We start from the raw sequence: 25,447 nt of genomic DNA, 5'->3' as shown, positions 1-25,447 counted from the left end.
AGACAACAGCACGAGGTGGAGTTCGTGGTATATCATGCTACAAGCCGCTTTGGATCTCAGACACGCAATCGATGGCTATTTTGACAAATGGGTGGAAGCAGATTGTGTTGGAGATGAGCTCTCTTCGGAGGACTGGGTCGTACTCGAGAAGATCAAGTCATTTTTAGAGAAGCTAAAAATGGCTATCAAGGCCTCGAATCATCGTTTGCGACACTCGACAACGTTCTCTTGGCTATGGACTTCATCTTGGCCCAATTCGAAGCAGGGAAGGAGGCACATAAGGACGATCCTATGATGGCGCTGATGTATAACTCGGGTTGGGCGAAACTGGACAAGTACTATTGCCTTACCGACGAATCGCCAGCGTACGTTGCGGCAATTGTGCTCCATCCTTCACATAAATGGCACTACATACAAGAGAATTGGAAGAAGGAGTGGGTTGTATCGTCGAAGAAGTTAATCGAGACACTTTGGGACGAATACAGACCTGTTGAGCCGCCTCTTCCTCGACCCGAGGTGCCGTCGACGACTACGAACGAGTTCTTGAATTGGAGGAACAGGCCTCTACAACCAACGCGTCTCATCGACGAATACGAGCGTTATTGTAAGTCTGAGCAGGTCTACGGTTTCACAAGCGCACTCGCCTGGTGGCTAGAGGATACACAACAAAAGAACTACCCAAACTTGAGCAAAATGGCTGTGGACATACTATCAATTCCTGCAATGTCTTCCGAACCTGAACGACTCTTTTCTGGGGCAAAAATAACCATTACAGATCGTCGAAATCGACTTGGGAGTGATGTTATTGAAGCATTAGAGTGCCTAAAGTCATGGTTTGGGTTACGAGAATTTGAAGGTGACGATAATGTAGCCGTCGCAGTAGAAGGATGAGGGATATATGGGATGTATTGTAACACTGACAGTATATTGGGTTCTTGGCAATACGGTACAATATCAATCAGCTCTATATTGGGTAATACAATACTTACCTGCCCACAATACAATAATATTGTTAGGGTGTCATATTGCCAATATACGTATTGTTTATATTATTAGCAACACTGCCTGGGACTGGTACAACGGAGCACAGAGCCAAACGTTGTCATTGCAATCGTTGGGTAGTACCACGACTGCAATATGGTGGGAGGAACCGACATACCTAGATCAGGAGCATGGCGAAGGAGGGCCGCTCGTTGTTCACAGCCAGCAGCGATTGCCGCATCACTGCCCAGAGGCGCGATCTTCCTAGGGTCAACTCTACGCTTGTCAAGAAGCTCCGGCCACGCTGCTGCAAGCCGATTGTTCGTGCAGCCACTGTGGTCGCGCACATCTCGACCAGGTGCGCATTAAACGTCAGTGAGTCTCAGGTGAAGGACAAGGTCTGGTCGGCGATGGTGGTGAGAAGTGGGACAAAGAACACCGTGGTACAGTCTTCGCACAGGTCCGGGATGACCAGGCCGATGCGCTCTACACAAGCCGTCTCGATTCAAGCTGGGATATCTGGCCCCGCGCTTCCTACTGGTCTCAACTCGTAGCGGACACTTCGATCCTCGTATGCCTTCCCGTCTGAGAGCTACGGGCTGGAATGCTGCATAGCATGGTTGTACAAAGCTTACGTGCAACCACACAAACATGTCACAAGCATGTATTTCGAAGAACGAAGCGAGAGCAAAAACACAGCAAACAACAGCCGCCAAACACAGCATGCTCGCCGCACCAGTCCTGCTGCTTGAAAGTTCTACACCGTCTTCAGCTTGCAGATCACGGGAGCAGCTTTGCCCTGACGGCGCTCATCCATCTGCAGCATGGCCATAGGCCAACAACGTTGCCCACAAATCTCTCCGCGGATCATGACAGAGTGACCCTGATCAGAGCCGCCTGCGCCGTCATGCACAACGCCCGTTCAGGACACTCAAGCGGCGTGGCGCCGGACGGGGTTGCTGGTTCAAGGTTCTCGGCAGAGACACGTCGGACCGGCTCTCGGATCGCGCAAAGCCCAAACCGCCGGCTCCGATGTTGCTGGACTCACCGGAAGAGCGCTTGTACTAACAAGGCTCAATGTGCGCCCGATACACGCCATCTCCCCCGCAGGTACCCATCGGCCGACGTTGCACTCATTGATCCTAGTCTCTTCGGGAGGACAGGTTGACACAAGCTGGGGTTTAGTTCCTCTCGGCGTGATCCGTGGGTTCGGGTTCCGGATCAGACTTCTCCTAGCATGCGAAGATTGACTCCTGCATCACACGTTTACCAGGTCGGGCTATGTGAGCGTAGATCTCAGTAGTGTACTTTTCTTGCTTTGGTCTTTGTGCTTTCACAATTGCCCCGTCAAGCTTGATTCGCCAGCTATATGAGGGCTCCCATCGACAGGGCTCGCAACGGATCAAATCAAAGCAATACTTGATTTGATTGATTTGATTTGATTACATAAGCATTTGATTTGATTTGATTTTGATTTGATTTGGATAACTTGATTTGAATTGATACCCCGCTGCGGGGTAGATAGACCCCGATTTCTTGTACTAGTAAGTCATCTCCTAGCTAGCGAACTTGCTAACGTGCCCCACTATCGAGATGCGCACACCATCGAAATGCGCACTCTGCCAAGCCCCCACCACTTTCAACTCTCTATTACAATGTCTCAACTACCAAATCTTGAACTGCTTTCTACTGAAGACAGAGTCATCCAGGCTATCCAAGCTATGAAATCTAACGCGTCGCTTACCCAGCGACAAGCCGCGCATCGCTACGATATACATGAAAGCACTCTCCGCAATCGACGCGCTGGGAAGGCTTCACGACGCGATACTCAACCCAACCGATCAAAACTCCAGAGACATGAAGAGGAGGCGATTATACAATATATAAGGAAGCTTGACGCGCGAGGTTTCGCCCCTACGCTTAACTATGTGCGAGAAATGGCCAACCAACTACTAGCTACACGTAGTGGTGGCCAGGTTGGAGAAAACTGGACCTACAGGCTTGTACGCCGGAGACCTGAGATCAAATCTCAGGTAACAAGACAGCAGGATCATCAGAGAGTCCTCTGCAGCGACCCAGCTATTATTGGGCCCTGGTTCAATCTTGTACACAACGTCAAGGCCAAGTATGGGATTCTAGATGAAGACGTCTATAATTTTGATAAGACTGGCTTCCAGATAGGCGTTAGAGGGTCTGTTAAGGTAGTAACAGCCTCTGAGAGACGTCTCAAGCCACTTGGTGTTCAGCCTGGCGATCGTGAGTGGGCAACGCTGATTGCTGGCATCAACGCGATGGGGTGGTCCATCCCACCCTTTTTCATCTTCAAGGCAAAGAACCATAACCAGGCCTGGTATCACAACCCTAAAGATTGGAGGATAGGAGTTAGTGAGAATGGCTGGACAATAAACGAGCTTGGTCTTGCATGGCTGCAGCACTTTATCCAGCATACAGAGGCTCGCACAGTGGGTAGTCACCGGCTGCTTATTATTGATGGCTATGAGAGCCACAAGTCGCTCGCCTTCCAGGATCTGTGTGAGGAAAGCAATATTATCACCCTCTGCATGCCTCCACACTCATCGCACATCCTACAGCCACTTGATGTGGGTTGTTTTGCCCCGCTGAAGCAGGCGTACAAGAAGGAAGTCAGGGGCTTGGCAGACAGCCACATCTACCACATCGACAAGAAAGCCTTCCTAGCTGCCTTCAGGCCAATATTTGACAAGGCGTTCTCAAAGAACAATATCTTATCAAGCTTTCAAGCAACTGGCTTAGTCCCACATAACCCAGATGTGGTGTTATCTAGGCTTAAAGTACAGCCTCGTACGCCAACACCACCTGCATTAGGGCCTACCCCTTAGGAACCTAAAACACCAAGCAACGCCTGGGAGATAGAGGCTCAAACAACGCTGATTGTCAAGAGGATAACAGATCACAAGGAATCATCACCTGATTCTATCATTGAGATAGTGTTGCAGGTCAAAAGGGATCAACTTTGAAGGTGCACTCACACACGTTGCTAGAGGCTAGAATAGCCAACCTTGAGGAGGCAAACCAGGCAGCATCTAAACGTAAAAAGCGCAAGAAAAAGCGAATCCAGAAGGGAGGAACCCTATCGCAGGCAGAGGCAGAGGATATAGTTGAGCAAAGGGATGTTGAGATCCAGTTAGAGGTGGAGAGGCGTCAGGAGAGGGTGCGCGCAGGTGGTAGTGCAGGAGGTATCCGACGCTGCAAGAACTGCGGCGAGGCAGGACATAATAAGCGCACATGCAAGAAATATGCAGCAGAAGTAGAGGATTAATTCGAGCTATTAAATGCGTAGATAGCTTGTTGTGGTGTTGAGTTATTCGCATGCGAACATAGATTGCTGTATTTCGTGCGCATTTCGATGGTGTGCGCATCTCGATAGTGGGGCACGTTACGATACTTGTTGAATTAAACAAAACGCATTTATGAACAATAGATATACTAATCGTACGCCAGTGACTCACAGCCTCTACAGTGATACATTACGATGAGATTTTATATACAGAAGCAGTTAATCAGAGTCCTCAGAATTAATGTCAGAGTATTCAGTTTCAGCAATGTTTGCTACCCGACGCTCTCGTACCACACCCTCCTGTATGAGAGACCTAAGGACCTGATTCCTCTCTAACGTAGACCCTAATAGTGAGCTCCTATTCGGTGTACACGTTTTTGAAGCCTCACTGAATCGACGCTCTAGGTCTGAACTCATTGCTGGTGCAGCAAAGATATCAAGCGCTACCTTATGCAGTGTAGGAAAGCGCTCCTTGTTATTGCGCCACCAAGTGATAAGATCTATTGGTTCCTTCACAACCTTGCGTTTGCCAGTGACTTTATCTATTACGATGCCATCACGCCGTGGTACCTTTGGTGTTGTGTAGTAACGGTCAAGCTCTTGTGCGAGCGTCTCCGTGTCAGGCTCAGAAGGAACGTAGTCGTCGGAGAAGAGGAGGTCGTCATCGAATTGAGTCTCTGGGATAAGGACATTGGCCTGCGATTGAGCAGCTTGAGTAGCTCTAGTAACAGTTGACGGCTCTACAGCAACGTCAGGACCGATAGATCTAGTATCGTAGGACTTGCACAGCGTTTCAAAACGCTTTTGAGCGCCACTAAGCCATCTAGACTGACCCTCCCATCGTTTCTGAAGACCTCGCCAATTGATGTTGGGGTTAAGGATCCGGGCCGCAGTGTAGGCTGGTGTTTGGTCTGAAACCCTGTAGTAGAAGTCGAGCTTTGCCCAGATTAAAGCTGCAAATTGCTTTACCTCCTTACTTGGCTGGGGCTGTCTCTTGCTTCGCTCAGTCCACTGTTCATAGTATTCGAGGAGCTTCTCAATCTCATCAAGCCATGTCGAGATATTCACCTTCTGGCCTTCTAGTCTTTTTGTTGCTAGGTAAAGTGGCTTAAGCAGTGCTTCGATCGCGGTAAGCGTGTCCCAGTCAGCGGCCGTAAGCCGGTCATTGCTTACAAGCTCGTCGCCAGCTTGTTCGAGTTCAAAGAGGTAGAAGTCAACTGACTTTCGAAGCTTAAGTACTGTATCAGAATTAGTACTTAATGCAGTAGCCTTAGTGTTTCTCCAACACAAAACTTACGCCTGTGTATCATACAATATGATGAGTTCCAACGCACACCGCCGTCACAGACTAGCGAGAAGATCTTCTTAACCTCTGCCTGACCTTCAACCTCCTTCTGAGCCTTTCTAAAGTTCTCTCTCCGCTGGTCTGAAGCACAGATGTAGTTGACGATGTTATGGGCCTTGCCATTTGCTTCTCTTTTCCTCCACTCAGCCTGCTGTACCTAAAGAGACCCTTCGTCTTGTGGGTCAACTAGGTTAAAAGCGGTGGCAAGCAACTGAGTGTCCCGGTCGTTCTGCCTGGCAACATCCTCAACTCGCTCGTCATTAAGGGCATCCTCATTCAACTTCCTCTTTATAGACGCGCTAGGCTTGTAGGCCAAGGCTGATTGAGCTGCAAGGTTGATAATATAGCCTCCGCATCGTAAACGACGATGTCGCCAGTCGAAGGAGAACACATCTCCAAGGAGCTGGCAGGCAGCGTCGTTATTGTAGGCATTGTCACTAACAATATAGCCAATGCTACTGCTATGAATTTCGTGCTCATTGCAGATTGTGCGTATAAGGTCGCAGATAGCCTCTCCAGTGTGACGGCCGTGGATCTGTCGGAGGGCAACAAGGACGTCCACCCGCTCGTAATCGGTATTCAGGTAGTGGGCTTCAACGCCAAGGAAGGAGAGGTGATTGTACGATGACCAGATATCAAAGCTAATCGAGATCTTCGATCGTGCGGCTTGAATAGAGCAATGAAGTACACCAATAGCTTCAGGACCTAGTCAGTCTATAAAGTCAAGAAAGAGAGAATAGGAGAGCACGCTTACCATAGCTATAGTGAGCCTTAATTAGTCGCTTAATAGAGTTGCCACTTTAGTATAGAAACCTGTTATCAATCTCTGGGTTGAGGGCCTTGAAAAGCTCTCTCGCTTGTAATGAGGACGCTCCGTCATAGCTTTGGTTGTTAAGAACTACCTAATCAACTAGCCTCCGCTGGAATTCAAGGAAGTCGATGTTCGTGAACGTGCGGAGGCGCTCATCCATAGCCCTGAGTTGAGCATTCAAGGTGCTTATTCTGTTGTCTTCAACACAGCTGTCAAGGTCGAACAGGCCATGTGTGTCGGGTGAATTGTTTCGCTCTACTTGGCCGATGTTATGCTTTCGGAGTAGATGCCCTGCTGCTGCTGTTGAGGACACTGGATCAAAGGTAGTCTCATAACCAGCACTATTACAGTGGGTACAAATCCAACGGTCTTTGCTTGGGTTTGATGGGTGATAGACGAGGGCGCCGTGATTGTAGATCCAACTTCGGCGTTGTCGAGAGTGCTTATGTGCAAGCTGACGTCGGAGCAGATAGCCGCCGCAAAATCGAGTATTGATATCGAAGCTATGTGGAATAGCATACTCACGTTCGCATGTTAGAGACAAAGGCAGGTTGGATAAGCTCGCAAGCGAGTCAGAAGATATTGATGTCATGCTAAGGGATAGAACATATTTTAAAAGAAGATCGTGCGCACCACTGCAGTGTGCAGTAGAGGTAGATTGAGTATATTTCTAGAGGTATCATGAGTGAGGCATGAGGCATAAGACATGAAGCAGGAGTGATGGAAGTCAGATCATTAGTTTGGCCAATAGAGTTGCCCGGTTATCTGTCCGCCGCACTTTAGGTTTCACGTTTAGTGGCTGACAAGGTTATACCATGAAATTTTCAAATCAAATCAAGTTATTCAATTCAAAGCAAGTTATTCAAGTTTATCTCAAATCAAAAACAAATCAAGCTATTCAAATCAAATCAATCAAGCTTTGATTTGATTTTGATCCGTTGCGAGCCCTGCTTCTGTGGCTAGGGCCATATTCCGCGCTTCTACTAGCTCTGCAGGATCATCCTGCTGCCCTGTCTGTGCTAGAAAGTTAGTAACTGACATCATATCGTTGTACTGATACGGAACGAGTTGAGGCCGTCGGCCTGCAATGTCGGCTAGGAACTCCTCCAACGACGGAGGTTGCCAGACAGGTTGCGAAGCCGCGGTCACTGACACAGCGATAGCCACAGGCGGAGATGACCGAAGAAAGGTGGGAGGAGGCAGAGGAGCAGGTGCTGGTATTGACACAGATATACAGGTGGTTACAGGACCCGTATCTGGTGCAGATGTAGGAATCGAAATGGTGACGGAAGTGCTGGCTTGCTGTAGAGCTTCAGCAAGTGTTTGACCTTGGGTTTCATGGTAGGGTTGAAAGCGAGGAATAGAAGGTGGCACATGTCGTTCAAAAGCCGATGGGTCTCGTCGAGTTGATGCTCCGTTCCTCCTTGGCGCGCCTCTTGTTTGAGCGGTAAGGGGCTCCAGAACAGACTGGTGCGGCCTAGGGGATAAGCGTACTGAAAGTCCTCGCTCACGTTGATAACGCCAGTGATCATCGTAGAGGTAGTTCAATCGTAGTGTAGATCTAGCAGTCATCACTTCTTGCAGCGTATGACGGCATGGAAGACCATTTGTTTTCTCGAAGAGGCCTGAACAGGGATGCCTGCCACGACGCTGCCGTTGCTCTTTCTGGCGCAGTAGATCTTGTTGCCTGATGCGCTCTATGGCTGGCGGTGTGAGGACATCGTGAATGCCAGGAGGAAGGAAGGGCATGGACTCAAGCTTGTGCTGAAACTTAGTGGTGTGTTTAGAAGACGCAATTTCCTTTTTATACTTATTGTATTGACTCTTGACCATCTGCTCAATCCTCCCAACAACACGAAGTAAGTCGCCAGTTGAGGTCATAAGATAGTCCTTTAGGACCTTGTGCATTCCCTCCACAGGTGAGCTTGTGATTGTGTTGTAGTGTCGATGATGAGAGGTCCACGCAGCTGCCCACTCCATGCGTGTCTGGTATTGATTTTCTTGCAAGTACCTGCAAAGCTCTGGCTGGTGATTGTAGTCTTTAAGCAAATCGTTCCATTTAAATTGGAACTCTAACGGTCTCTTTGCGTAGACAAGCTGCCCTAGTTAGCTCAAAGTTATCTAATTTAGAAAAGAGCTGCTCTAGAGTGCTCTCAACGTTAAGGGCTAGTATACCTGAGTCCAGCGTTTCATGAATGAGGCCCTCTGTTCAGCGATCCTCTGCTTCTCCTCTTTTGTCACGCCATCAGCGTCTCGCCATGTCTGTTGTGCTTTTGTCTGAACGTTCTTGTTGATGTGCCATACGCATAAGAGCTGAGGAACTCCCGGAAGCAACGAGCGAGCTGACATCTTTAATGCTTCTTCTTAGTCGCTGATGAACACACGTGGTTGTTGTACACCTGTCTTGAGGAGGAAGTTTGCGATCGCCCAGTGGTAGTCTGCATGCGTCTCATTACTTAGGAAGCAGAAGCCCGCAGAGAAGAACGTCTGCAGGTTAGTGCAGCCTAGTATATGCAGCAGAGGAAGTTTGTACTTGTTTGTTCGATACGTGCAGTCCATCAACAGTACATCAGGGTTTGCTAGCAGAAGTTCGATCTGCTTCTGGTAGGCAAAGAAGAGGTTCTGGATGCGATTGTTGTCGTCCTTCTTGACCGCAAAGATCCAGTCTGTCGTGGACAATTCATCTAGCAATGTCTCCACAGGGCTTCTTCCATTGAGGTGCTTCTCTCTGATAGCCTTCCTCTCGCTACGGATATCGGTGGCAGATACCAGTGTGTCCCGATCCTCTCTCTGGATGGCAGCCAATATCTGCATAGGCCGCGCCCCAGCACGGGTCATTGATTCAATCACTTCCTTCTGTGCTGGTGTACGCCTGCGGTAGACATTGTGCGCGCTAGAGTTGATTGACCGGCGATGATTGTGGTCCTTGTTCTGTACCTCTAGCTTCCACTGATCGGTGTCCTTTGTCCTGAAGATGACAAGCTTGAAAGGACACCCAGTAGAGCGTGTGCTTGTGCTTAGAACCTTCGCGCTTGACTGGTAGTTGTTTCTGAAACGATCGTAGTGATAGTAATAGCGTGTCTTAACAGTCGAATTGTGAGGCCAGCTTCGTTTGAGGACGAAGCCGTAGCCATGCTGCATGCCATGCGTCTTGAGCGCGGTATACGCTTCTTCATATGAGCTGTAGAGCAAGTCTGGAGGGGGTGCTATATCCTCCATGCTAGGACGCAAAAGTAAATTGACGAGTCGCACCTAAAACCTCTTTGTGCTTGATCTGTTGCGACGACGCGCTGTATCGCGACGATGTCGCGTTGATGAATCACGCGCTAAGCCATATTAAGGGATTAATTTCCGCTAGCACTAGCGTTGGGGACAAATCTCAGCAGCCATTGAGGTTTTATGCATAAGCTAGCGGCCACCGAAGCTGGCCACCCACTGAAGCTGGCCGCCCGCCCAGAACTCGGCCACCCATCAAAAATCAACGTAATTAATTCAACCTAGTTACAATTGCCACCCTGTACACATAGACTGAAGAGTTTGAGCTGCTGATTCAGCTGCTGCTCTCTCTGCTGCTTTTTCTGCAGCGTTACTATTGTTTTGTAACTCTAAAAGAGCAGACGCCTGCACTGCTACCATAATTGTTTCTATATCTGCAAAGCGTTGATTTGAATTTACATGAACTTTCTTTCGTGGCTGCTGAGGCTTAAGAGCCTCAAGTTGACTATATAGTCTTTTGTTCTCTGCTTCTAGCTGTGCTGCGCGAGTATTTGCTACTGCAATAGCTTTGCCTGCTTTTGAATAAGCTGGTGAGTCTTGCGGCTAACACCTCGTTCCTGTGCAGCCTCGCTGAGCTATAAAAGATCACGAGGTCCATGGGGGGTAGATAGATAGCTCTCAGCAGGTTGAGCTTGATTCTGACGTGGTAGCGTAACAGGCCTCTGAGCTACCTGTGAGGAGTTAACTACCCGCTCAATGTTCAATGGACAGATGCCTGCAGTGGCCCATCCAGCTCGTACTACTCTCTCAGTAATCGCAGCCTCTCTAGCGTTATAGTAGGCTGTAATAAAACGTTCTTTTTTAACAGGCGCTGCGTCATCTAGATGCGATAGTTCCTGGATCTGGTTTCGGTAGAATCTCTTCACTACTGAGAAAACTGAGAGATCTAGTGGCTGCAATACATGAGATGAGTGAGCAGGTAGAAATAGAAGCTGAACCTTATTCTGCTTGCAGGTCCACAGGAATTCCAGATCAATGTGGCTGCCGTGGCCGTCCAGAATTAGCATCCTCCAACGATCGTCTGATGGAGCCGTCTCAGGCAGAAATATCCGTTGCAGCCATTCGAGGCCTATCGCATTCGATGTCCAGCCGTTCTCAGAGGTTGTGTAAAGCCAGTCGGGTATTATCGCAGGAAACCAAGTACTCTGTAGGTTCTTGCCTTTGAATATCACCCCGCAGCGCAGTTTCTTGCCCGTAGCTGACACGCATTCGATTATTGATGCCCACTCGCGATTCTCTGGCGACTGCTTGTAAGCCTTGCTCTTACGGCTATCTGCGAGGACTCTAGTGTTTGCACATACCCCCATAGCCTTGCCAGTCTCGTCCATATTCCACATATCCTCAGTGCGTATACCTAGTCGTACGCGAGTCCTCTCAAAGAGCTCAAGAAACGCGCGTATCTGTTCCTGTGTTGCGCCCTCAGCCCGCGAGCCCTCTATCTTTCTACCAACAATAGATGCGACGCGTAGGTTACGCTTAAGAAAGAAGCATATCCAACGCTTGCCCACAGGATTGTTGTCACCATTCATCCTCAGGATTCGATTCGCCATTTCTCGCGCGCGCGCGTGGGATGGAGGAAACGCGCGTGCGTCCTCTTCAAGGATCCATTGTACGAGAAATTCCTCTTGTTGTGGAGTTAATCGCTGCTGGTATTCGTGGCTAGATTGACGTGTCTGTGTACCACGTAGTCGGGCCGCAAGCGTGCTTCGAGGGATCTTGTACGCCTTTGCAGCAGCTCGTTGACTAGTAAAAACACCAGAAACAACGTCGCTAATAGCTGCTTGAATTGCTGCTTCACGGGGATCCATTTTGGTTGCGTGGTTATGGAGAAATCACGAGCGTGGAGTGGGTGGCCAAGTTCTGGAAGGGTGGCCAAGTTCTGGAAGGGTGGCCAGCTTCAGTGGGTGGCCAGCTTCGGTGGCCGCTAGCTTATATCCAATTCCTATAAAGCAGAGCCCGCAGGTACAGGGAATTCAGCACCAAATATCAAGTTGAATGTGAATATTTTGAAAGCATTCGCTGTGATCTACATACAAATTGTGATAGCTGTGATAGTCACGCCCAGCATAAGCGATAGCCACGTTAAAGGGCTACTGGTCACATGACTCAGATTTCACGCACTCACTCCCCCCTTCTCCGTCGTTCACCTTACAAGAAGAAGGATTACCGAGAAACTTTGCGCAGCAAGTGTCACTGGTGATCAGATAAGTCCGTCCCCACCGATTCGTCTCGACTCTTCGACGGCCTGCCAGATTAAGCTTTCTTCAAAGACAAGTCCGTGACCATCACACGTTGCAGCCCATCTCAGTCGTTCGCAGACAATTGCAATGTCCACTAGACCCTGTTTAACAAAAGGATGTGACTGAATGAAGTCCCAAGCCTGGGCAACAGGGATCTCTCGGCCCTTGGTCTTGCGGCGGGAGGCAGCATTGTCCTTACCGGCAGCGTTGATCATGCTCCCATTTCGGGATCCTTGAACATTGCAAGCGTCTTCCTTGGCGTCATTATCTTGGAGATGCGCGTCTGGTGCTGAGTAGCTCACTGACACTGGCTGTGATGTCGTAAGTGATTGTCCAGTTGTGGCTCGCAAAATCTCATTCTCCGTCCGGACACATTGCAGTGCGAGCTTGAGTCGCTCGACATCGGATTGAAGAGAGTTCGTACTTGATTCGAGCGCAGATAACTTGCTCTCAAGATCCTTAACATATCTCTCTTTTCGCTCCCGAAAAGCGCGCTGGCTAAGTCAAGCTTAGTGGCTAGAGGGCGAGCATGACAAGGGCATGGAACGTACGCTGCTCTGTTTTGGGCCTTCCGTCTGTTCTGGGCACACATGAGGCTCTGCTTATCTTTACTGCTACTGCTCGTTCGGCTAGCCCTCCGTTGGTCAAAATCTCCTCCAAGACCCGAGTCCTCGCTAGCAACAGGCATCGGTGTGAGTGCTACTGCAGCGTCGAGTGAGTCCTGCTGTGGGGTCGTCAGGCCATGGAATGTGAACGGATCGCAAGAGGCTGGGAAGCTGGAAAGGTCGAGCGGTTCCTATGCGGTGTTCGGGTTAGTCACGTGCCTTGATTGCAAAGCTGAAGTGCGGGGCCGCGGCTTCAGAACAGCTTGCTGTGGTGGATACCGTACAAGGCTTCTGATAGCGTCAGGGTCAACATCAATGTGCGCAGATCCGTTTGGAGGCATGCCCATGAAATGGGGATATGTCTGTTGCACTCTGCCGAAGTATGTGTAATCCATGATGCTGTGATTGACGAAGCAAGTGCTTGCGATAAAATGACGAGAACTTTGGTGCAAGCTGTGCTTTTCGACAGGGGAGACATCGCCACCCTTAAAGAAGGGTCTAGAGAGGGGTCAATTAAATAACGCTAGCTGATGAACAAGGCCTCAAACCACCGCCACTCGGGAGGGGAGGAGCTTAGATTTGCAAGTCCATTCTTTCCTTCTCGCTGGAAGTTTGTAGATGGCCCCAGCCCTAATTGTCGAACTAATGAGCTTACGGCGTCGTAACGCAGATCTATACTTGGGCATATGGTTACTATATGGTAATGCGGATGACTGGCTACAATCGCTAGGGATTGCGGCTTCACCGTTGCAAGCAGCATCACCGGAGTCCAGACATTGTACTATCGGAAACTGGCCAATCGTATCGACTGTTGTATGATAGAAGTCAGGCGTCGACCCATATGTCGCAGGCCAAGCGCTATCCTGAACATGGGCCACATTACTAATCGGGCCCCGCAAGGGCCTGAATATAAGCTAGGCTATGATGCTAGAACAACAGGAAAAAAATACGCTTTTCTTACTATGCCAGACCTGCAACACCCCCACCCAACCGTGCGACACTACACATGGAAGGGTGGGGTGCCGGCAAACAGTGTTGCAGTTATGCGTAGGGGCGAAACCGTAATCGCTGAGAACTGCAGCTATCGCTAGCGAACCAAAGCCCTTTTCAGGGAGTCCAATACACACATTGGTACAACAGCTCAGCTGATTGGCTTGGCAAGACTTTGGTACGCTAGCAATAGCAACATCGCTTGTTCGAATAACCGTACCATTACCATATGCCCAGTCATGCACGTATCCATCCTTGACCTTCGGAAACGGCCGCTCAACGGCTGCTTAGAAAGTGGCTTTACGCTAAACAGTTGTCTTTGTCTGCTGCATACAGGCGTTGTATCCTGCGGTATAGGGTTGCCCTGCCGGGCCGCACCTACGCAACGGTGGAATTCCGGCAGTATACCTCAGAAGAAACTTCATTGCTCGAAGTCCCATCCTGAAGTGTGGCTAGGACCAGCTGTTTGAGCTGGTGCGCTTTACTTGACTTGTTTGTTACGGACTGTGATGCTAGCTTACGCACTCATTAGCATGGAACAACTCTCGTTGCTGGCCGCAGCTTCGCACTTATGGTTCTGCCCACTGCTAAGCTTCCAATTCAGACCTTCCTAGACACAAACCGAGGCTCCCAATCCGTAGCCACTCCAATCTATTATATACATGTGCCCGGCTGCTGGACAATCTCGTCCTACCATCTCGTTGAAGCGGCCTAAGTTGCGACATTGCATCAGGTAAATCGGGAACTGCGGATGCAAAAAAGTCTTAAAAGTTCGACCAGAAACATGCAGCTTGGTGGAAGGCGAGGACTGACTAGTATTTAGTGGCGGAATACAGGCGGAAAGTCCCGCGGTTCAGTGAAGAAAATGTTAAGTTTGAGCATGTCCAAATCTACACCAGACTTTATTAGACAATATTTCTATCTTGACGGCACAACCCGATAAAGGTTCCGGTGAAGGCTCCACTCTATAATCTCAGGCAAAGCGACTGAGCCTACCTTGTCTCGGTGATGGCTGGTCGGGTAGCGTCCTCCCTAGACCAGCTCATAACTCCTGGTGCGCTGGATGTGTAAGCAGGGTGGCATAAGTACTAACTCTTATGTGGATGAATTGTTGTGTGTAGGTTACATGTGTGTGATCTGACCTCAAGTAGTCGGGCACTTTAGTCATGCCTGCATAGCAGGCATGTGATGTGGTTCTAGGCCTATACATCGCCATTCGGATTTGAACGCATGTTGGGAGCTGAGGTGCTTGTGGGTCATCCTCTGCCGTTTTGAACTGGCAGGGCTGCATGAGGTACGGGCTTGGAGCGAGGACAGTACCGTTCCAGGTGGGCGATCGTCCGCCCTCACAGTATACATAACCATCGTGGTTGAATTCAAAACGAGTCACTCTAAACCATGGTTGGCATGATTCTCCCTCCGTTTTTAAGATTTGTCCTCCGCCGAAGTGCCGAAAACGGCAGCTCTTGCGCTGCGCAATGCGATTTCACCGCAACACCACGTGTACTTTACATCTTTGAGGCTGGCAATACGTCTTGCATACGCTAAAGTATCTCTCATCTACATTTTGTGAGATCCAACAGTCATAGGAATGAGCTAAGTGGAGTTGAAGTTAGCGATCTCTTCGAAGATGTCACCAACTTTAACATGCGATTGAACCACAACACAGACCAAATTTTTGCTTTAGAATCTTAGGGAAGCTTTGCAAGACCCTAGAGTATCATACAACGTTCAAAAACCTATTTACAATTTTGCTAGTATGACGTTGTGTGGATGTAAAGCAATTCGGTACTTCGGCGGGGAACAGATTTCCACAACGGGGGGAGATACCACGCTAGCCGCAGTTCGTTATCAAACTTACCACAGCTCGCCGTTGGGATCCCCACCTGACGCCACCCTTCAACTTCAACAAGTCGGCGGTAAATCGGCGGCCGGCCAGCAGCAAGTCGGATGTTGCACTCTCTGACCCCAGTCTCTTCGGGAAGACAGTTTGACACAAGCTGGGTTGTAGTTGCTCTTAGCGAAGGTTGAAGCGAAGAAGCCTCGTCAAGCCTCATTCACCGTAACAATGTAACTGCGACAGAGAGGCACTGGTAGATGCGCTGGGAGCCGGACGCGACGGAGACGAATGACAGACTCTGTGCCATCCTTCGAAGGTTGAATGTTCCGGGACGTCACCGTTACCCGATCAGGCTGAAGGAAATCGGATGTGTCGCTGCCATAATAGCACAAAGGCCAAGTGAGCCAATATCGGTTGGTCTCTGAGAGTATCAACCGTAACGTTGGCTGGCTGGGGACAGAGTCCATGAGCAACCGGGTAGCGTCTTGCACACGTACATCCAAGCCAGCGGTAGGAACCGACTTGTGTGGCGACCCGTCGATACTCTGGATTAGCCTGGCATCTCTAAAGAGGTTAATCAGCGGTACACTCTCAAGATGCCCTATTCCCTCATCCGAAGGGTCGAGAGCGGCGTGGAGCTGTGCGCCATCCGAAGATGCTGTGGAGAGGTAGGAGGGAGACGAGTGAGAGTCCGGGAAAGAGCTCCTGCCCAACTGGGCGATATCAGGCAACTGACGGAATGCACCCCCGAGCTCTTCGGATCGTTGCAGAGAAACTGCAGGCCGTCGCTTAGGTTGTTGAGTCCTGCAAGGTGTGCCGTGGGTTGCGCAGCTCTCACATCCCTTGCGGTGGGGCAAGAATACGCAACGGACCTTTCGGCGTCGACACTCGGCGCAGCTTCGCGTTCCGAGACGCATGCGATTCGCAGGTGTGAGACTCATCTCACGCAGGTTGTCATTGTCGTACAGTGGTGAGTGAAGAAGATGGGACCGGTCCCGCTTGAGAAGGGCGTCAGCTTGCTGAGTAACACGTCCGAACTCGTCCGAACTCGTCCGACCGCCCAATACTGTTTCGACACACGTGCCGCCCCGGTTCGCGTGCCGCCCCACTAACAACATGCCCATCATCACAAAGATGAGGCTGCAGAGAGCCACACAATAGTTATTATTACGAGATTTTTGGTGGAGAGACTTGCAGCATGCTCGCGATTAGTTTGTACTTGTCGCACGATTGGGTGCGGGTATTGTAGATAGAGTGTAAGTAGATTGTGTGTATTCTGCTTATCACCGAGAGTTCTGCGATCTAAGCTTATATACATAGAGTAGTGGACTGATTGGTCGCTGGATAATCCACGTGACCATGCAAGGTACCCTGGGCTTACACCTATGCCTGCCGAGCTCGAGCACTGTTTAACCGGCCCATCGTAGGCCGGTCCCACTGCTCGCTCCTGTAACGCTGTGTGCAAGTACTTTTGGTTTCTTCATGCATCACTACTATGGTATCCGGCATAAGTTTTTTATGTGGGCTACTAACAAGGGGCTGCATAACCAGGGTAGAGTCCATGGGTCTGCTGCCAAATCTGATTACATAAGCATCTCTTATTGGCTGCAAGCAATCCGATGTGGTGCCGGATCAACTAGTGATGCAGTCTTTGCGTAGATATAACTCAGATCTCCCTTCTTACTACTGTTACAGAACATTCAACCATCCAGTGTAACGGGCTAGAGCCCGGATGCTATAGTGATCCTCGGTGGAACCTTCGGAGCCTCCTCGGCATTCTAGAAGCTTCAAGATGCTACGCGAACGATAAGCTAAACGTATATAGATATCGCAGCACCATAGATAGGTTTTCTTCTTCATCGAATACAATCCTGTTACCAGGCATCGGCATACTTTGCGCAGCCCCTTACATCCAGTCTTCGCACCGAATTCAGCTATCCAGCTTCGCAAGTGGCTACGAGATGACCTTGTACACCACGAAGGCTCCACCTTGTGAGGGAAACCCTGTCCACAAGCTCAAATGTAATCACTTCGTTGTTGCAACTCCTACTAAACAGTACGCATCGTCGAAATGCGCGCCAAACTGTGAATCTGCCGAGTCCATTTCCAACATTGAAATAGAGTTTTTGTGTCGAACTTGTTTTGATAAGGATATATCCAAGGCGTGGTATGAAGGGCAAGCAAAGTACCTTGGAAATATCTCGGCCTCAGAAAAAAAAAAGATTATTGGAGACAAGAGTAAGCCATCGAAAGAAAGAAGGTTGTTTGTTTGAACTAATTGATCCCAGGTCAAGGGTTGGATGAGATTTCATATCAGGGAAAGGTTGAGCGGGAGGGGCTACGACCATGTAAGACTATTGAGTACAGAATTGCCTTTGGCAACTATCGGGATGAACCTAGCCTACAAGATTTGTTGGTTTCATCGGCGGAAGCTCCTAGGCTTTGTTGAATCGATCGACTATCTATACACGCCTGTCACGTACGTGTGGACGACGCACGGGAGACCAATGAGCCCTGAACGGAAAATTGTGCAGCAAGCCAACTTCTTCCAGCCTCGCACCAAGATCTGGCAAGTCTTGTGTATCGTGAAGACGGGATCCTGTGTGGATGATGGCTGGTTCGGACATGCCGCCTGTTTCGCTCCGGGGCAACACGAGAAAATTAGCGTCGGAAGCGCGTGTAGCGAGGGTTTTGGCGAAGGAAGATTGAGGCACGACGAGGACTTCGCTGCTGACTTGTAGGTTGTGCAAGCTTTCGGTTAGGTTGGGGGAGCGGAGGCCATGGGCTTCTACTTGTCTTGATGGCGTGGTTCGACGAGTGATGTTTCGCCCATCTCTTTGCTTGTGCTGGTGTCTTTTGCAGGATGAGTTTTGGGCGCCGGTTTATCTGCGCTTCCGCCGAGGAGATTGGACATGCGTTGGGTCTTTTCGGCAAACATCTTTTTGTATTCTACGTCGTCACGATCCATTCCGTGTTCGTCCTCTTTGTCCGTCATTTCAGAGTATAGAACCTGAAATATGTCTTTGATGTCTTTGATGTCTTCGTCACTAAGGTAAAGGCGACCATATACGACCGTTGAGCCTTGGGTTGAAGTTGTCATATTTTCCTGCGTGTGTCGTGGCAAAATGATCGATTCGTCCGGTCGAGTGATAAGGAAGAGCTCATGACGAATCCTTTGAAGTGTGCAGAGTGTGGGCAAACTTTGAAAAGATTACGAAGCCTGCCGCCCGTGTATCTCGACAAAGTTTTGCCGCAATGTAATCTCAAAATTACGCGCCCAATTCCTTTTTTTTCCTCCTGCAATTGTCAAATCCTACGCGAAATCCTGACGAACCTCGATTTTCTCGTCCAGGGCTCCACGATTGAAGTTGACCGCCAGAGTAAACAAGAGATTGAAGAGCACGTGAGGTCCCTTTGTCTGAGCGACGAACAACACTCCCTGGAACATGGAAACGGAACGGGGCGGTAGTAGAGAGAAGATGATAGGAAAGGTAGACAAGGTCGTATGGAACCCAAAGTTGCTGTTACAATATTTTAGACTAGGGAACTGAGTGGCAGATATGATAATGTAGACCTCTATCGCGTCCATTCTGTGTGATGTGTATATCTATGAGGTTCTCGCCAACGCCTCAAATGCTCCGAAAGGGAAACCTGATTGCCATACTCTAACAGCTTGCAGTCGAAGCTAAGCCGACGAAGTGATCGGGAAAGTCCAATGCTCCAGCAGGAGTTTGGATATTATAATTCTTCTTACACTCTCCTATGATCTTCGCCATATCCTTGGCAATATCACCACAGGCAGCACAGAATGGGGTGTCGCGCTAAGATAAGGAGTCAGGATAGCTCCCTACAACTAAAAACAAGCTTGGTGACTGAGGAATACCTTGTTGCACAAGTAGACACCGCACTTGTACGAGCAGCTTATCAAGGCGCAGTGGTTGAGTTCGCCACGCACGCAGCACTCGGCGCTACCGAGGTCTCTCAGGCGATTGAAGCCATCATTGCAAGACTTCGGTCCGAGAATGTCACCACCCCAGTTGCAGTTGATCTGTTGACAACGAAGTCAATATGCTAACGAACGATGGTTAAGACCCTGGAGGATTACACTTGATCGCTTGCGCAAAGAGCGCGCTTGCACAGTTTCCACGTTGTCCCCGTCGCGGAAGGCCTCAGGCTTGAGCGCCTTCATCTGCTCGTTGACGGATTGCGCTGTGCCTGTGAAGGTGACGCCGGGGAACCGGTCGTCGGTCACCTCCAAGTTCCCGACAGCCATGTTATCAGTGGACGTCTCGAGGCTGTCCACAGAGAGCTCGTAGTCTCCAGGTACGGCCGTGGCGCTGATCTATTGGCTCAATTAGGCGATAATGCAAACAACCGCTCAAGTTGGCAGGAAGCCACTCACTGTGCCAGCTAGCAGGCTTAGGGCGGCTATGAAAATAGCGAACAAAGACTTCATCTTGGCATGAGAAGTGTGGGTGAATGGGAAAAGATGTGCTGGAAGGTTAAGGTGAGAAATCGAGCACTCTGTCGCTTAGTTTTGCGCGCATGGCCGCTTGAGCAGCGTAAGCTGCTTACTTGTCAGCAGTGGTGTCTATCGGCGGAGCGTCGACTGTTTGCCAAACCTCTGCATCATACCTGGGCACTTGGTTACTAACGCGTTAAGCCTAGGCCTATAATCTAAACCGGTTAATCCTCATAATCACTGAACGGGTTAAGCCATAACGCGTTAACCCATATAAAACCCGGATTACATTGGACAGCTATACCGACCTCAAACCCAGCCCATTAGGTCTATATTATCATCTGAGAGCTCTGAAAAGACTTCATCTATCTCGGGCCCCATCGGTAAGCCCATACGCTACCATGTCAGCTATGGACCATAGCCTATGGTAAACGTGTTGAGATCAACTTCAATCGTCGTTACAGTACTGTTATCGCAGGTACGCAGTCATGCGGCGCAGCATCCTGATGATAATGATGACAATCACAATAATGATAATGATGACAGTGATAAGAGTGACGACGCTCGTGGGGCTGACATGGTCCATTACAGAGCTTCAACAGGCCGAGGTGGGGCTAAACGTCAATGAATGAATGTTCCTGACGCCTAAGGTTCACTTTTCTTCGTCAGGCAAAGCGCGCAGGATAAGCAGATCGATTCCCAGCGAGAGGTATCGTATTTGCTCTCGCACTGCCCACGGCTGTAGCCCGGCAAAACGATGCATTGAAGCATCAACTCATCCAATACACGACGGCATAGGCAGTGCGGAAGAAACCGCTTACGATGGATGCAGTTGCTACAAGCCGAGGTGGGATTTTGATCAGGGTGGAAGAAGAGCGAGGCTGGTGTGTCACTATCTTTCTTTATGCCTGATAAGACCAAAGTATGGTGGCTTCACTGTGCCGCATGCGATGAGAACCCATGCTGAACTTGTAATCACTGATCAGTGCAGAGGCAACGATGCAGCATGTAGTATTTCATGGTCGTTTGCGATTTGCTCCACAAACGTGTAAGAAGTCCGTCAACGCGATTGTAAGCAGCAGATGGCATGACGATCGATGCTATGTATGCTGCAGACTTCTTCACTTATATAGTCGTAACATTTTTCGTTCACCTTCGTAGTCAAGTGCAACTCTTATGAGATGTCGCAAGATATTCTACCAGAGCTCATTGGCTCGCCCTTACCACTAGTCGATGATAAGAATCAGGATCATCTATCAAAACTAGGATGGACGCCTATCGCGTTCGCACCACCCAATTCAGGTGCTACGGCGGCTGTGGATACTACGGAACTATGTCCTCCACAAACAAGCCCACACCCGCTCCTCCATGCGTCTGAAGCGTTACTCGCGAACAGCCAAAAGTTCTTCGACCAATCAGTCGAAGAAAAAAAAAGGTGGGAAAATTGGCGCAAGATTCCAGGAGAGAAGGAGTATATCATTCTGCAGACCTTGGAGGACTGTCCAGAGATCTTGCGGGAGTCGGCAAAGATGTATTGGGACTGGATGGGGAAGCTCCTAGAGGATACGCTGGAAAGCATTGAATGCTCTCTAGATATGAAAGATTGCGGGAGCACGAAGGGAAAGCAGCTACTCAGACAATTCATTGGACCTTGCAACACTATGCCCACAAGGCAGAAAGACAAAACAGCCTCACTGCTCCAGCTCTTCCGCTACGATAGCTGCGAAGTGAAACAGCTCACAGAGCATCATGTTGACTCCGGCCTTCTCACTGTCGTCCTAGGAAATATTCCTGGATTAGAGGTCTGGGGTGGCGATCGATGGTTTGAGATTGAGAAGGAGATTAAAAGATCTGGAAAGAAAGAAGCAATCATGCTGGTTGGGCGCGATCTACAGAGGTTAAGCAATGGGAGGTATCCTGCAGGATTGCACAGAGTTGTAAGCTATGGCGTGCAGGAACCAAGCTTTGCGGGTACGGAGAGTCCGTCAATGGTCTCACCCCTTGAACTAATTTCGTCTGGGAACAATTGTCATCGCCTCAGCATTGTGTTCTCGCTCCGTGCCCACGGACCCACCATTATAAACTCGGATGAACTGGAGACATTGGTTACGGGAGCTTGGCCACAACGTACCAACGGCGTTACGGCAGCGGATTGGTTTAAAGATGATTGCGCCAAATATTATGACATCAATTCTCCACCCGAGGAGCGGGAGGAGGCGAGGAAGAAGCAGCAGCGGGACATACTCAGGAGTGATAAGCTCATTGAATGGAACATGTAACGTTAGTCATTAAGATAGCAGATTGCATTAAGCGCTGTTTTTTCCACAAACGTCTTTCGCGATGCAATCGCCAGGAGATCGTCGATTCCATATACTGAAACAGGACAGCATATATTGCATTCTGCAGAGTAAAAACACGCGATGCCTAGTATAAGATGCCCCGTGGTATCGACCCCTGATTCTTCCCAGTCAGGTAATCGTGCATCCTGCCCCAAAAACGCGTTCGTGCAACGCGTTCGTGCAACGCGAATCAGGTGCTGATTCTCTAGAGATATATGGCTAAATCCACTCAGCCCTCACTCCAATTCTTCTGGCTCTAATTGGTTCACATGTTTCGTGGAGGCGTCAGGCGAGGGCTGCAGCTAGGTTGGTGAGAGAGAAGGAGAAGGCTGAGACAGCTGCTGAACAAGCTTCCAGGGCAGCTGCTCGCAGGACTGCAAAACGACTCAAACAAGCTCTTAAAAAACCCCAAAAATGTAAGAAACACAGCTTCAAGGCTTCTATAAGAGCTACTATAAAAAAGAGATCTATCGCGAGGCCGACAGGTGGTGGAGAGCCTCAAGGTGCTGTTGCAGGCGTACCAGTTCTCAGGTCACGGCGTAGCCGCAACATCACGCCTTCTACACGATATCAATAGCTATATATATTAATTAAAGCCTATAGATATCACTACTAGAGAAAATCGTGATAATAACTATTGTGTGAGGTTGTACAACCTCAAGTTGTAGAGCTGTTTTGGTGTTCATGTGGCTCGGTTTGGCTGGGGGCCGGTTGGCCGTCATCATCGGTAACTATTGCAGTCGCAAAGCATGAGGCAAACGTGCCTCGACGAGCCTTGAAACAACATTACACACATGAGGCTTCGAGTATGGCATACACACAGGAAGACAATTCGAGGAAACATACAGACAGGCAAACACGTCACTTCTAGAGACGAAATGTACATAGTCGTAGATAGAAGCCAGACAACGCAGGCCTCTGGGGACAGATGGCTCTTTCAAGAGTGAAGTGGGGAGGCGCGGATCAATGTCCGCGCTGCGTCGGCTGTCTGCCACGCCTGTCAACTGGGCATAGCTGCGGACTTCGCGGCTGAAACCGAGTAGGAATAAAACAACCAACCCACCAACAGACGAAGACTTTGGTCTCCCGTAATTCCGCCATGGTGCTCACGATGTAAAGAACCACGTTCCCATTCAAGTATGATTTAGTCTCCTTCGTTTCATTACGTGAGTTTAGCCGTGTCAAGCCTTCTTAAGACCGACACAGTGGGCATGTAATACCCCAGGCACAGCCAAGTACGAGCGAGGTGCAGATGCAGTTCGTCGATTCCTTCCATGCTTGACCTGCAGCGCTCCGATCGTGCAATGACAGGCAGCACGAGAGCGATGACGCTTACCTAGTCAGACTACATGGTCAGTACGTGTTCACTGTGGCATGACCCGCACCTGGTTCTGGCGGTCATCACATGTGGCTCATCATAGCGTATTACGCTGGTGTTGCGATTACATTACCCGTTGATAGCATATCGATTATGATCCTCTCAACACTACGTTGATGGACGCCAGCATTTTATCTACATGGCTAACCTGTCAACGTAGGCAACCTTAGGCGTGATTGGTAATGACTGGTGGATTCCATGCTCCATGATGCATTTCGCGGCTGGTATACGATTTGTCCCGTAGCCCTGGCAGTTCTCGTTCACATGTGGCACTGATGTTGCTGCTCATTGTCATTGTTAGAGTTGTCATTCGGAACGTAGACACCCAGAGTCGCACGAACCGTTCGGCTTGCTGCGGGGTCAGCGAGGCGAATCTCGGCATATCAAGATACGTGATCATCAGAGACTACTTGGAGGGAACAGCGCTGCCACAACCATGGTTTCGATACCAATTGCTCACCTCCATAAATACGGTCAGCAGTATTACCGTCGTACCTATCTCTGATCTCCGTACGCAGCCATGTCAGCGATGGGAAACGTGTCGAGGTCAGCTTCCATCGTCGTTATGCTAGCAGCTAGCATTATGCTATTCTCCTGCTTATCACCGAGGACATACATAATACTTTTGAACTTGATCACTTGAGAAGGCAGAATTCTCGACACGGCGGACAGTAAGTACTGTAATGTAGGCTGACACTGTAGTGCAGATTGTTGGCACTTGCTTTACAGATGGCATTCTATCAGCATAAGCGTAGCGTGGGTCAGTGACTATAAAGGTGCCGGTGCGACATGTTCGGAGGCCTCGTCTGTGGTCATACATCGCTACACTCAAGGCTCTCTTCTGGCGGGGATCTGCGATGCAACAGGTGACCAGCCTCAGCTGCATTCTGGAGGACTACGACTGCTGTCTCTATCCTCTCATTGTAAGCCAGGTGTAGTGTTTCTCAGGCTGCTTTACGAGGCGTGAGAGCTTCATTGAGGCGTTTTGAGGGCCGAAGCCTAGCTTCTAGGAAACCTGTCTTCCTCTACAGCTATCTCGTATATTTCATGCGTCTGAATATCGTGGTGTGCACACGGTCGCGTCGGCTGCGAGCGCGGATCATCATGGCCAAGCCAGGAAGTATCATCCTACTGGCTTGTACAATCTCTAGTAACTGCTGTTACCTACACAACGATCTTCGCTGACCTCTCTCTCAGGGCAACTTAATACGCATATACGAATTATGGAATCGAGTTTCAGTAAACCACCCGATTTTCTGACCAGCATCCACACTTCCTGTGCAACAACTATGTAGCTGACTTGCACGCCGAAACTGCTTGCCCGTTCTTGAACTGCTTGTTGCAATCGACGCTGACGAGTCCCACAGTTTTGGTGGTGCATTTGAACAAAGACCTCCTCAAGAAATCACTGACAAATATCGAGAAGACTACTCGAGTCGCGCGAGTCGTTGGTAGCTTGTCCGTACCTTTGCGATATTCTCTATGATCGTCTACTCTACGTAAGTCCCGATCCCAAAGAGTGAGCGGCTTGTTCGCCTTTATCAGCTCTATACCTATGCTTCAGCGCCCATTGCTCAAGAAAAGACTGCGCTTGAAAAGAAAACTGTCCTTCAGGTCATCTCAAATGGTGGTATGAAAAAGATCTATGACCGAGTGCTAGGCGGACTTCACAGTATCAGTGTGTCCATCAAACACGTAAGTTACTTGGTTGACACCAGGGCTTCAAGCAACTGTGGACCCTCTGGACCGACCGGTTCAACCGGTTGCTTTAAGGTAAGCAGATTGTCTTAAGGTGATCGGCCAGTGTCGCGCGTTAGTGCTTAAGATTTCGACTAATTTAGTCCGGCCCACTGTAGTGCTCCAG

At 49.5% G+C, this 25,447-nt stretch overlaps 5 protein-coding genes across 5 annotated transcripts; 1 reads left to right on the top strand and 4 right to left on the bottom strand.

Annotated features, from left to right (window-relative positions):
* Nucleotides 1-8,817: 8,817 nt before the first annotated feature.
* Nucleotides 8,818-9,672, bottom strand: ALTATR162_LOCUS5052 (uncharacterized protein; the record flags this gene model as incomplete). Its single annotated transcript, XM_043312669.1, has 1 exon — nucleotides 8,818-9,672. One exon carries the CDS (start codon nucleotides 9,670-9,672, stop codon nucleotides 8,818-8,820), a length of 855 nt encoding a protein of 284 aa, XP_043168604.1.
* A 2,257-nt stretch (nucleotides 9,673-11,929) lies between these two features.
* Nucleotides 11,930-12,657, bottom strand: ALTATR162_LOCUS5051 (uncharacterized protein; the record flags this gene model as incomplete). The annotated part of the gene is made up of 2 exons (XM_043312668.1): nucleotides 11,930-12,467; nucleotides 12,521-12,657. The coding sequence occupies 2 exons, from the start codon at nucleotides 12,655-12,657 to the stop codon at nucleotides 11,930-11,932; spliced, it is 675 nt and encodes a 224-aa protein (XP_043168603.1).
* Nucleotides 12,658-18,192: 5,535 nt separating this feature from the next.
* Nucleotides 18,193-18,504, bottom strand: ALTATR162_LOCUS5050 (uncharacterized protein; the record flags this gene model as incomplete). The annotated part of the gene is made up of 1 exon (XM_043312667.1): nucleotides 18,193-18,504. The coding sequence occupies one exon, from the start codon at nucleotides 18,502-18,504 to the stop codon at nucleotides 18,193-18,195; it is 312 nt and encodes a 103-aa protein (XP_043168602.1).
* A 963-nt stretch (nucleotides 18,505-19,467) lies between these two features.
* Nucleotides 19,468-19,860, bottom strand: ALTATR162_LOCUS5049 (uncharacterized protein; the record flags this gene model as incomplete). Its single annotated transcript, XM_043312666.1, has 2 exons — nucleotides 19,468-19,746; nucleotides 19,807-19,860. The coding sequence occupies 2 exons, from the start codon at nucleotides 19,858-19,860 to the stop codon at nucleotides 19,468-19,470; spliced, it is 333 nt and encodes a 110-aa protein (XP_043168601.1).
* A 1,187-nt stretch (nucleotides 19,861-21,047) lies between these two features.
* Nucleotides 21,048-22,145, top strand: ALTATR162_LOCUS5048 (uncharacterized protein; the record flags this gene model as incomplete). The annotated part of the gene is made up of 1 exon (XM_043312665.1): nucleotides 21,048-22,145. The coding sequence occupies one exon, from the start codon at nucleotides 21,048-21,050 to the stop codon at nucleotides 22,143-22,145; it is 1,098 nt and encodes a 365-aa protein (XP_043168600.1).
* Nucleotides 22,146-25,447: the final 3,302 nt, after the last annotated feature.

The sequence above is a fragment of the Alternaria atra genome, assembly GCF_907166805.1.
Source record: "Alternaria atra isolate CS162 genome assembly, contig: 24, whole genome shotgun sequence".
Lineage (NCBI taxonomy): Eukaryota > Fungi > Ascomycota > Dothideomycetes > Pleosporales > Pleosporaceae > Alternaria > Alternaria atra.
Note: the sequence above shows the minus strand (reverse complement) of the source record. Positions and strands in the feature narration are given on the sequence as shown.